The sequence below is a fragment of the Callorhinus ursinus genome, unplaced genomic scaffold (genome assembly GCF_003265705.2).
Source record: "Callorhinus ursinus isolate GAN/ISIS: 27379988/994484 unplaced genomic scaffold, GSC_fseal_2.0 scaffold4, whole genome shotgun sequence".
NCBI classification, from domain to species: Eukaryota; Metazoa; Chordata; class Mammalia; order Carnivora; family Otariidae; genus Callorhinus; species Callorhinus ursinus.
The window spans coordinates 84,260,420-84,272,847 of record NW_027397066.1 but is presented as its reverse complement, the minus strand read 5'-3'; the positions used below and the strand labels follow the sequence as shown (position 1 = coordinate 84,272,847).

At 37.6% G+C, this 12,428-nt stretch overlaps 1 protein-coding gene across 3 annotated transcripts in view; it reads left to right on the top strand.

The window, feature by feature from the left end:
* MANBA (mannosidase beta) overlaps window positions 1-12,428 on the top strand; it is a 115,160-nt gene that overhangs the window by 30,292 nt on the left and 72,440 nt on the right. For all 3 annotated transcript variants that reach the window (XM_025873519.2, XM_025873520.2, XM_025873518.2), the window contains exons 6-7: window positions 9,688-9,863; window positions 10,818-10,928. In XM_025873519.2, the coding sequence (XP_025729304.1) occupies window positions 9,688-9,863; window positions 10,818-10,928 (287 nt within the window). The remainder of the gene's footprint in view (window positions 1-9,687; window positions 9,864-10,817; window positions 10,929-12,428) is intronic.

The following is a 12,428-nucleotide window of genomic DNA, read 5'->3' as shown; positions in this document are numbered from 1 at the left end:
CCGTGTTAATTCTTAACCCCCCAGATACCATCCTGTATTCTTAACTGTGCCCTTTGGGTATATTTTGTTTCTCTAAGTAGATTCAACATCTTGCTTTTTTGGGTTGGGATATAATTTATAGTGCCTGTCAAGGTTTACAGACAGTAATTATTCAAGAAATATATTTGTACTCTTTGATGCTCCCATAAATGTTGTCATGCCCTTGTGAGATAGTTTAGGTTGCAAAAATGGTATTTTGACAAATGGAGGAACTGCGGCAACATATAATTATGCACTTAGTAGAGGGTCCCAGACACATTCTTTATGTTTGTAGATTTCAGCATTCTTTTTCACGGACTCTTTTATTAAGAGGCTAACATTTTATTTTTACATTCCTCCTCGCGCCCCCCCCCCCAGATGCTTTGTTTCATATTGAATGTATTTGATATTTGGACTTAGGATTCTGAAAGGCAAAAAGTACCTTTGCTTTTATAATTTTATTTTATTTTTTCCATTATGATAAGTGTACTTTTTAATCCCCATCACCTATTTCCCCTGTCCTCCCACCCAGCTCCCCTCTGGTAGCCATCAGTTTGTTCTCTTTCTTGGTTTGTCTCTCTCTCTTTTTTTTCTTTGCTCATTTGTTTTGTTTCTTAAATTCCACATGTGAGTGAAATCATGTGGTATTTGCCTTTCTCTGACTGACTTATTTCGCTTAGCCTAGTACTCTCTAACCCCATCCACATTGTTGCAAATGGCAAAATTTCATTCTTTTTATGGCTGAGTAATGTTCCATTGTATATTATATACCACCTCTTCTTTTATCATTCATCTATTGATGGACACTTGGGCTGCTTTCATAGTTTGGCTGTTGTCAATAATGCTACTATAAACATTGGATGCATGTGTCCCTTTGAATTTGTGTTTTTGTATTTTTTTGGGTAAACACCCAGTAGTGTGATTCCTGGATCCTAAAAGTATCTTTGCTTTTGGTGTTCCTCAGTGTTTATACACAAATTTTGTTGTGTGCCTGCTAGTATTTTTCTCTTTGAGAGGTGCTTCTGTGAGAAATGCATGCAAAGTGGAGAACACTAGAGTCAGGAAACCTGGGCCCTTGACTTATCCTTTGGCTCAGGAACTTGTGAGCTAGGTTCTATAGTTGGGGCCTCAGGAACCTCATCGACAAGTGATGCAGAGATTGCCAAATTTCTTCTTCCTTTAACATTCCATAGTTCTTTTCTTGTGTTTGTAAGTTACAGCAGTCATTACAACCTAGTGAGGGTATAAGTAGAAGAAATTCTACTTACAGAAGAGTTCAGTTTTTCTTGAAGCTAGACACATGACTAAATAAAGACATTGATACTTGCAGCTTAATTATAATCAGGTAAAGCAAGGGTTAGGATATAGTTTGAGTCTTTCTGGTAGTTATGAACACAGTTTGAATTCAAGTAACTCAGCCATCTCTTATTTTTCTACTTCTATATCTTTTTACACTTTTCTTTTTCTCTTAGACAACTGAATAAAGCTATTTTTTAAAGACTTTACTTTTAAGTAATCTCTATACGCAACATGGGGCTTGAACTCACAACCCCAAGATCAAGAGTCACATGCTCTACCAATTGAGCCAGCCGGGCGCCCCAAGCTGTTTTCTTTTCTTTCTTTCTTTTTTTTTTTTTTCTGACCACATCTTGACAAAGAAGTAGTTATGGGAATATAAAAGGAGCAAGCTGGCATATTTTAGAGGATTTTAAAGGTTAATGTATTGGTCACATCTACACAAATTGGAACTGTCTTGAAGATTGTTTGGATGAAGAAACAGCACACATTATTCTGGTTGTAGAGCTGCCTACTCTTTATACAAATTTCCATCCAAGTCAGATTCATGGTGGTTGGTTGGTTGGTTTTCAAAGAGACCTCAGTGAATCAGTTTTGGAAAAACCTGAAAATGAGTCAGTGGCCAGAACCACATTCTCTGCCATTCTCTGGGTTGCCTGCCTGATTGAGGTTATATGGAACAAACTCTAGAGCATGGTCTCTTCTGCAGGGAGCAGGGCATCAGCTAGGGCATCCCTGAGTCTTTGGGCCAGCGAAGGCCTCAAGTTGTAGAGAGAGCAGGTCAGCCTTGCCTGTCTACCATGTTTTGATAGAATTCCTGTGTTGTTTGGGCTCGAGTTGATTAGTCAGAGTGAGGAGAGGTTGTAAAATTTGGTGTAACTGGGAAGGAGACCTGGGAAGGGATTTTGAGTCATTTAGTAATTTTTCTTCTTAGCTATCCCCATCCCCAGTACTTTATCCATTTTTGGAATTATTTGCATTCCACTGCAGGAGAGCTGGGCATGATAGGTATTTATTATTTTTTTTGGTCTCCATTTTTTATTTATTTTTATTTGTTTTATTTTATTTTATTTTATTTTTTTATTGGAGTGTAGTTGACACCCAATGTTATATTAGTTTCAGGTGATTCAACAAGTCTGTATGTTATGCTGTGGCTCACCATAAGTATAGCTACCATCAGCCACTGTACCACACTATTACAGGACCATTGCCTGTATTTCCTATGCTGTGTCTTTTCTCCTGTGACTTATTCATTTAATAATAGGAAGCCTGTATCTCCCACTCTCCTTTATCCATTTTGCCCACCACCTCTCCCCGCCTCCATCCTCTGCCCCTCTGGCAACCATCAGTTTGTTCTCTGTATTTATGTGTCTGTTTTTGTCTTTTGCTTGTTTTGTTTTTTAGATTCCACATGTAAATGAAGTCATACAGTATTTGTTTTTCTTTGTCTGACTTACTTCACTTAGCATAAAAACCTCTAGATCCAGGGGCACCTGGGTGGCTCAGTCGGTTAAGCGTCCGACTTTTGGTTTCAGCTCAGGTCATGATCTTGGGGCAGGACCCTGTAGCATGGGGCTCCCCGCTCAGCAGGGAGTCTGCTTCTCCCTCTACCCCTCCCCCAGCTTGTACACACACTCTCTCTCTCTCTCTCTCTCTCTCTCTCTCTCTCTCTCATAAATAAATAAATAAATCTTAAAAAAAAAAACAAACCAAACCTCTAGGTCCATTCTTTTTTTGTGACTGAGTAGAATTCCATTATACACACATACACACCATGTCGTCTTTCTCCATTTATCCATCAGTGGACACTTAGGTTGCTTCCTTATCTTGGCTGTTGTAAATAATGCTCCAATAAACATAGGGATGCATATATCTTTTCAGATTCGTGTTTTTATTTTCTTTGGGTAAATATCCAGTAGTGGAATTACTGGATTATATGGTATTACTATTTTTGATTGTTTGAGGAACCTCCATATGGTTTTCCACAGTGACTTCACCAATTTATATTCCCATTAACAGTGCACAAGGGTTCCTTTTTCTCTACATCCTCACCACCACTTGTTATTTCTTGTCTTTTTGATTCTAGCGATTCTGACTGATGTGAGGTGATATCTCATTGTGGTTTGGTTTGCATTTCCCTGATGGTTAGTGATGTTGAGCATCTTTTCATGTGTCTGTTGACCAACTGTATGTCTTTTTTGGAAAAATGTCTGTTCAGATCCTCTGCCTATTTTTTAATTGGATTATTTGTCTTTGTGGTGTTGAGTTGTATATGTTCTTTGTGTATTTTGGATATTAACCCCTTATAGAGTATATCATTTGTGAATATCTTCCTGAATTCAGTAGCCTTTTTTTTTTTAAAGATACTATTTATTTATTTGAGAGAGAGAGAGCGAGAGAGCAAGAAAGAGCATGAACAGGGAGAGGGAGAAGCAGGCCCCCCACCGAGCAGGGAGCCCGATTCAGGGCTCCGATCCCAGGACCCTGAGATCATGACCTGAGCTGAAGGCAGACACTTAACTGACTGAGGCACTCAGGTGCCCCTGAATTCAGTAGCTTGCCTTTTTATTTTGTTGATGGTTTTTTTTTGCTACGCAAAAGCTTTTTAGTTTGATATAGTTCTACTTATTTATTTTTGCTTTTGTTTCCCTTGCCTTAGGAGACATATCTAGAAAAATGTTGCTTAGGCTGATGTCAGAGAAATTGCTCCCTATGTTTTCTTGTAGGAATTTTATGGTTTCATGTCTCACGCTTAGGCCTTTAGCTCATCTTGAGTTCATTTTTGAGTATAGTGTAAGAAAGTGGTCCAGTTTCATTCTTTTGCATGTAGCTGTCCAACTTCCCTAGCACAATTTATTGAAAAGACTGTCTTTTCGCCATTGTATATTCTTGCCTCCTTTGTCATAAATTAATTGACCATATAATCATGGGTTTATTTCTGGAGTCTTTTTTCTCTTCCATTGATCTATGTGTATATTTTTGTGCCAGTGTCATACTGCTTTGTAGTATGTCTTGAAATCTGGAATTGTGATACTTCCAGCTTTGTTCTTTCTGAAGATTGCTTTGGCTATTCACGGTAGGAGTGATGGGTATTCTTTAGGAAAGGGTAATTTGTCAATGCTAGGAGAGGTATGACAGGAAGCTGTATTCTAGAAATGGGTCTTCATTTATAAGAGGGAGCTCTCCTTAACTAGAAACAGGATTATATGTTTAAAAAGTAACAAGTAAGAAGAGGTGACCAGTTAATACCAGGAAAATTATTGATGATTTAAAACTCTACGTGTGCTTTTGAAGACTAAATTAAGTTAAATTCTCCATGGCTCTGGAAGGAAGGGTTGTATTCCATTTGGAAGTAGAGGAGAGGGCTAAGTATGTTGGTATAGTGTCTCTGCTGACGACACAATAGACTTACAAGTGTTCATATTGGGTTTTTGAATTCTGCAGCCTTAGTGTTTTTAGTTAGCAGCACCCAAGGAAGTTAGCTGGATGAGCCCCAGAGGACTGCTGACTTACTTGAGAACTTTCCCTGTTAGAAGCAATAGAAACTGCCAGTAAGCTTTGGGAACTGCATTATTTGTCTTCCTGCTAGAGGCTTTTATAAGCAGCAGATTTTCCACCGAAGAGGAAGTGATAGGAAACATCCAAGGGGTCAGCTTGAACTTGGTTGGTTATTAGTAGAGCAGAACTAAAATCTTTCTGTAGAAATTAAAGAAAAGGGGATTTCAGTTCAATGTGAAGACTTTATAGTAGTCAAGGCTAACAAAAAGGGAAGGCTATTTTGTGAGGCAGACGGTTTTCTCATTACAGATATTAGAGAGATTAGAATAGCCTTTTTGGGTAGGGATCAATAAACATTTTCTGTTAAGGGTCAGATAGTAAATGTTTTAGGCTTTTGGGGCCATGTGGCCTTTATTGTAACTATTCAGCTCAGCCATTGTAGCACAAAGACAACCAAAGACAGCGTGTACTCAAGTGAACATGGTTGTTGTAGCCTGCCTTAACAAAATACCCAGGCTGGGTGGCTCCAACAATACATATTGATTCCTTTTTTTTTTTTTTTAAGATTTTATTTATTTGACAGAGAAAGAGACAGTGAGGGAGTGGAAGAGGGAGAAGCAGGCTTCCCGCTGAGCAGGGAGCCCGATGCGGGACTCGATTCCAGGATCCTGAGATCCTGACCTGAGCCGAAGGCAGACGCTTAACCGACTGAGCCACCCAGGTGTCCCCAGACATTGATTTCTTACAGTTCTGGAAGCTGGGAAGGCTCAGATCAAGGTGCTCGCTGATGAGTTTGTAGTGAGGACTCTCTTCCTGGCTTGCAGATAGCTGCGTTTCTTGCTGTGTCCTCACATGATTGGGGTGGTGGGGAGAAAGAAAGAAAAACAGAGAGGCAGACAGAAAGAAAGAAAGAGATGAAGGGAGGGAGGGAAAGAAGGAGGTAGATCTCTTCCTCTGATAAGACCACAGACCTATCAGATTAGGGCCTCACCCTTATGACCTCACTTAACTTAATTACCTCCTAAAAATTTACCTCCAGATACAATCATATTGGGGAGTTAGGGCTTCTACATAAGAATTTCGGAGAGGTGGGGTGACACAATTCAGTCCATAGCAGCTGTGTTCCAATAAAGTTTTATTTATAAAAAGAGGAGGTAGGTCAGATTTGGTCCAAAGACCAGTTGTTTGTCAGCCATGGTCTAGAGGGAATTAAACACTTACCAGAAAGTACACTGGGGGATCTGTCAACATCTAGTTCAAAAGTCTTATGACTCTGTGCTGTTGTGGCTAAAGACTCAGCCAAAAGATATATTTGATGTCTGTCATCACTTGATATCATTAAAATAAATGATCCCTTATATAATTAAACCCCTCCCTGCTGTAAAAATTCTGAGCACCAATAAGACATGGTTTTGGGGGGAAATTATTTGGTTACAATTGGCATAACTTAGAGGTTAAGTGTACAGTCTCTAGTTTCAGACTGTCTTGGTTCATGTCCAAGTTCTGCACCTTACTAGCTGTGTGCCCTTGGGCAAGTTACTTAACTCCTCTGTATTTCAGCTTTCTTATCTAAACGATGATGATAATAGAATTTACCTTATAGAAATGCTGTGATGCTTAAATAAGTTAATACATGTTGAGAGCATAAAACAGTGCCTAGCTCACAGGAAGTTTTTGGTAAATGTTATCTATTATTATTTCTTGAAATAAGAGATAGTAAGGGAAGCCAGAGGGAATATGATAGGGAGCTGAAGGTCATGTAGCTGTCAAAGATTTAGGGATATTTTAAGAAAATAAGTACCTTTGGATCAGATTGTACTGTGTGCTTCTGTTTAAAAACAATAAAAACGCTGTAAAGGGAAAATTGAGAGACTTAGTATATACTTGGTAGGAAGAAAGTATCTTTAACAAACAAGTGTGGTTGTCTTGATATACTTTACTATATCTTAGAAAAACTTGGAGGCTATGGGTGGGTAAACTCCAGAATTGGCTGGATCAGAACAAATCAATTCAAGGATCATTGACTAGTGTTCCTAAGAATGGATCATTTAAGGGGCACCTGGGTGGCACAGTCGGTTAAGCGTCTGCCTTTGGCTCAGGTCATGATCTCAGGGTCTGGGATTGAGCCCCACGTCCAGCTCCCTGCTTAGCAGGGCATCCGCTTCTCCCTTTGCTCCTCCCCCCCCCACCAGCTTGTGCACTTTCTCTCAAATAAATAAATAAAATCTTAAAAAAAGGAATGGATCATTTAAAAAATAAAATAGTTCTTAAGTTCAGGATTAGTTTTACTTCCGTGTGCATCCAGTCCATCTCTACTTTTGGTTGATGTGGGATACAGATGATGAGACGTGCTATGATCATCTTTACAGTAAGCCTGATTGTGGCTCCACATTTGTAAGGAATGCCAGTTATAAAGTCTTTGCTCATTGATCAGCATACATACTTTTCCTTCATCTGCAGCAGAGCCATGGTTATTAGTCCCCTCCTTATTTGTAGGCAAATGGTCTCTAAGATATTTGTCAGCAGACAACCTTTTCCCATCTCTTTTTCACAGAGAAGAATAGAAGCCACTCAGCAGGAAATTCCTGTTTCTTGCCCCAGATCATACAAACTAAGTGTATCTGCACTAGTCACTGTCCTTTCTGTGGCAGTCAGGAATGAGAACTTTTGTTAGTGGCTCTCACATCCTGCCTATGCAACCTTTTTCGGGACTCCATCCCTGGTTTCTCCTGTGTAACTTAAAAAGTATGAGTCAGCTTTTCTACCCTGCTCTTGCCCAAAGCCTCCTTTGGCATACTGTCTTATTTTAAAACCAAAACCAAACACGGATTCTATTCTGGAGACTAAACAATGTAAGTTTAGTGGATGATGGAGGAAGGGGTTATGTTGCACATAATATAAAACACCACTTCAGAACCCTCTTGAAACGTTCTACCCCATTCACAAACTCCACTCCCGAAGGGTTATTCCTTAGGCAGCTGTCTCATCTTTCTTTTCTCCCTGTGGCCTCCCTCTTCAGTCTTGCTCCCTTTTCTTTTTCTTTTCTTCCTCTCCATTCCAAGATTTTCCAAGTGGCACCTTCTGTTCCTTTTGCACAGATAGAAATTTCATGTCTGTCTGCTTCTTCTGTTTTTATCCTGCTATGTCATTGTGAGGGAGCCCTTTGTAATTTTTTTTAAATGCAGATCTGATCATGTTTTCCTTTTTTTTTTTTTTTTTTTAAGGCTTATTTGAAAGAGAGAGATAGTGAGAGCACGGGAAGGGGGAGGAAAATCAGAGGGAGAAGAAGATTCCCTGCTAAGTGGGGAGCCCGACATGGGGCTGGATCCTGGGACTCTGGGATTATGATCAGAGCCAAAGGCAGAGGCTTAACTGACTGAGCCACCCAGATGCCCCATGTTTTCCTTTTTGATGAAAAATCTCCAGCAGCTCCTCATTGATCTAGGGTAAAGTTGCCAAACTCCTCACATGAGCCAGGATGAGCTGGACCCTGCTTACTTCCTCTCTGATCTCCCTTACCAGTTTCATTATTGCTCAAGTTTTTGTTAAAAGCATTGCTCTCCTCACTCATGGCTCTTCACCCTTGGTTTTCATCATGCCTAGAAAACTTCTCATCTGCCTCTGAACTTAGCTAAAGCATCCTTCTGGGCTCAGCTAGATACTGTTTATTCTGAAGGGCCTTCCCTCACCCCTGTAAGTTAAGTGACCTTACTTCCTGTGAATGTTTTCTCAGAACAACCTCATATTTCTCCCATCCTGGTATTATGTCACTTTTGTATTTGGCTATATCCCGTTAGACTCTTAACTCAGGCGGTCAGGGGCCATGTTTATCCTGGTCACCATGTAATTCCCATCACTTAGCAAAGTACATGGCACATAGAATATTCTCAGTAAATATTTCTTGGTTAAATAATCTACATTTAAAATAACAGTTGACCATTGAACAACATGAGGATTAGGGGCACTAACTCCCTGTGCAATTGAAAATTCACATGTAACTTTTTTTTAAAGTTATCTCTACACCCACATGGGATGTGAACTTACAACCCCAAGATCAAGAGTTGCAAGCTCTACCAACTGAGCCAGCTAGGCACTCCATTGACTCCCCCAAAACTTTACTACTAATAGCCTGCTGTTGACCAGGAGCCTTACAAATAACACATAGAGTCGACTAACACATATTTTGTATATGTACTATATATTGTACCCTTACAATAATTTTTTGGTATTTCTAAGCTATGTAGTTCAACTGTGAGTTTTTTCAAATTGTCACAAATCTCCAAAAAAATTTCCAGTATATTTTTTGAAAACAATCATGTAAGTGGACCCATGCAATTCAAACCCACATTGTTCAAGGGTCAACTGTATATCTCTCTTTTTTCACATTTGATTAATTCTACTACATCTCAGTTTATGTCTTATATGGCTTTAAACTGTGTATTTTTACTTTGCTTTATAAAAAGGAATGAGCATGTATCAATCTTAGTTATATTTTCATTTGTGATATTCTATTCATGCCCTATATATAAAGTTTTATGACTTATGATTGTAACATTTTTAGAGTAGAAGTATATATAAAATATATGCTTTTGGTTTCTCTTCTTCAGAATGAATGATTTAAAAAAACACAAAAAAACAAAATGAATGATTAAAGTCTAAAGATTAAATGAGAATTTCCACTGGACTTTTTCTCATGACAGGATCAGTGGAGTGCTTATTAGTTTAGAAGCTGCTTCAGTGTTTTCTTCAATGAATCCTAAGGAGTGCAGCAATAATGCTTAGCATATTTCATATATATATATATATATATATATATATATTATATATATATTATATAAAATGTTTCTTTTCTTTTTTTTTTTCTCTATGCCTTAGATAACCATACCCAGGGGTGGAATCTTGAAATAGAGTCTTCTTTTGATGTTGTCAGCTCAAAGCCAATTTCTGGTCAAGTGATCGTAGCCATCCCTAAACTGCAGACACGGCAGACATACAGCATTGAACTTCAGCCTGGGGAAAGGATTGTTGAGCTGTTTGTGAAAATTAATAAGGTGAATGATGGTACTTCCTCAGAACCACTAGATGAAAAGCAATACTATTCAAAAGAAATGGCTAGAAAAAAGGGGCTGAGAATGAAAGAAAAATGTACTTTTCCATTTTCTCCTTCACTTTTAACTTCTCGTATATTTTGTGTATGTTACGAACTAAGGAACGATATTCCCAAATTTTAAGATTAAGAAAATGGAGAACATGTGATTTAGCATCCTTTTCTCTCAAGAAGTCAGGTGTGTTGTATCTTAATTTTTCTGCACTCTTTGCAGTATCCTAAATCCAAAATACATTATAAGCATTACATTTAAATACAGTGATTATTTCTGTATAATTCTGTATAATTTCTGATTATTTCTGATTCCAGTGATTATTAAATACAGTAAATTATTTTGAATATTGGTGCTTATTTTACATGCAGAATTCTAATTCCAAACTCCTGATCTTTCATGGGTAGAAGTGGGCTGGATTTTCCCTTTTCTTTTTCCTTTTTTTATTCCTCTAATTGATCATTGTGAACTGAACAGGATGGAGTAAAGCAACGTTGTGACTATTCGGATAAAGTGAGAATTTTAGATTAAAAGTAAGATTAAAAGTGAGAAACAATTTCTAGTTCTGGGCTTGGAAAAAGAGTCAACCTCAAAGTCCAATTCTAACTGTTAAGAATACAGAATGAATGTAAGCTTCGGTGTTAGAAATGAAAAAAATTGTTTTTCTGGAAACCCATGGTATTCTGTTCTTTCCTTTCCCTTTTGGTATATTAATCCATGCTGAAACACTTAGCATGTTGATTTTTTAAGTATTATGTATGGATTGGTATAATTTGGCCTAATATAGAACCTAGAATTTCTGTGATTGACTCTATGAGACATTGATATAATGCATTTAATCACTATAATATTTTGCTGAAAATACGCCACAAACTACATAAAATGACTTACATTGTTTCTTCAAAGAATGTTACCGTAGAAACTTGGTGGCCTCATGGACATGGAAACCAGACTGGTTACAACATGACAATTCTTTTTAAACTGGATGGAGGCTTAAGTATTGAAAAATCAGCTAAGGTAAGCGAATACTTTAAAATACTTTGTGAAGAAAAAGTATGTTTCTTGTTAAAATAGCAAAACAGATCTTTGTAGGAAAAGAAGAAACCAGCAAAACTCCTGTAATCTCATCACACAGAGACAGTCATTAGTAACAGTTACATGCATTCTGAAGCTTCTGTGTGTGTGTATGTGTGTGTATTTATATTTACAAATGGATCAGGCTTTACATATTATTTTATTTATAAATATTCTCCTACTGTGTTTTTACATTTTACATTATATCAAAGTAGTACATATGTATAATTTTAAAGCTCAGATATTACCAGAAGGTAATAGGGTACCTTGCCCAATGCTTCCTATTCCTATTTTCTATTCCTCAGAATCAATCATTTTTAACTTTTACTTATTTCTTCTGTTTATCTTCACCTTCCCAAATAACCTGCTTCTATGGGCATTTTCTAATTTTTCAGTGTGATGTATTATCTATTGACTTCAAACCTAGAGGATGAAGATATAGCTCTCTTACATGATTTTCTCTGTTGACCCCTGCTTGGCCCCCAATGTACACATTTTACCTCCCTCTGCCCTTCCAGTGTTGTCCAGTGGCCATTTTTGTTAACTTCGTATTCAGTGTTTACATTATTATATTATGTATATACTGTTCAAAGCTGAATTGCATGGTGTCCTAAAATCATATTTCCTTTCTTTTGCAACTTTCTCTTTTCCTTAGAGTTAATAATTGCCTCAAGTTACCAGGTGCTTTGTTTTTCTTTTATCTTCCTCTAAATCATGTACAAACTCTGTCACATACTTGAAATACATTTTAAATTTAGTCACACTCACTAGGTGCCCTATCCATTGTTTATTGTTACTATTACTCTTCTTCTAATTTTTGTTATCTCTCAAAACTCTCTTCTAGAGCCATTTCTTCATCTCCCTGATCTTGCTTGGTTACTCTCTAGAGATTCTACTTAACTGTTGTCCTGGAACTTCCTTTTATTATTATTCTTGGAATTTTATTTATTTGTCTTCTAGGAATTCTAGGTATTCTCTTCATCTTCCTTTTGGATTAAACATGGAACCCTGTTTCTTTGGGCCCATGTTTCTTTTTTTTTTTTTAATCTGACTTTCTGCATTTGCTGGTACACTATAGATTCCTGGGAACGGCTGTGTAGGAGATAACATTTTTGAGAACTTGCAGAGTAGACATGCAAATACATAAAATCTGTCTTCACAGTTACTTGATAGTTTGGCTGGGTATGGAAGTCTAGGTTGGAAATAATTTTCCTTCACAGTCTGAAGACATTGCTTCATTATCTTTTAGCTTTTAGTATTTTTGTTTTGAAATATAATTACATTCTAATTTTCGTTTTTCTTGTATAGGACTCTTTTTGTTGGCTTCTGGAAGCTTTTAGGATTTCTTTACCTCTGATAATCTAAATTTAAAAATTTGAAAATGAGTGGATTTTTGTTGTTGTTGTTCTGCTAGTTATCCTTGTGGGCTCTTCCAGTCTAGAA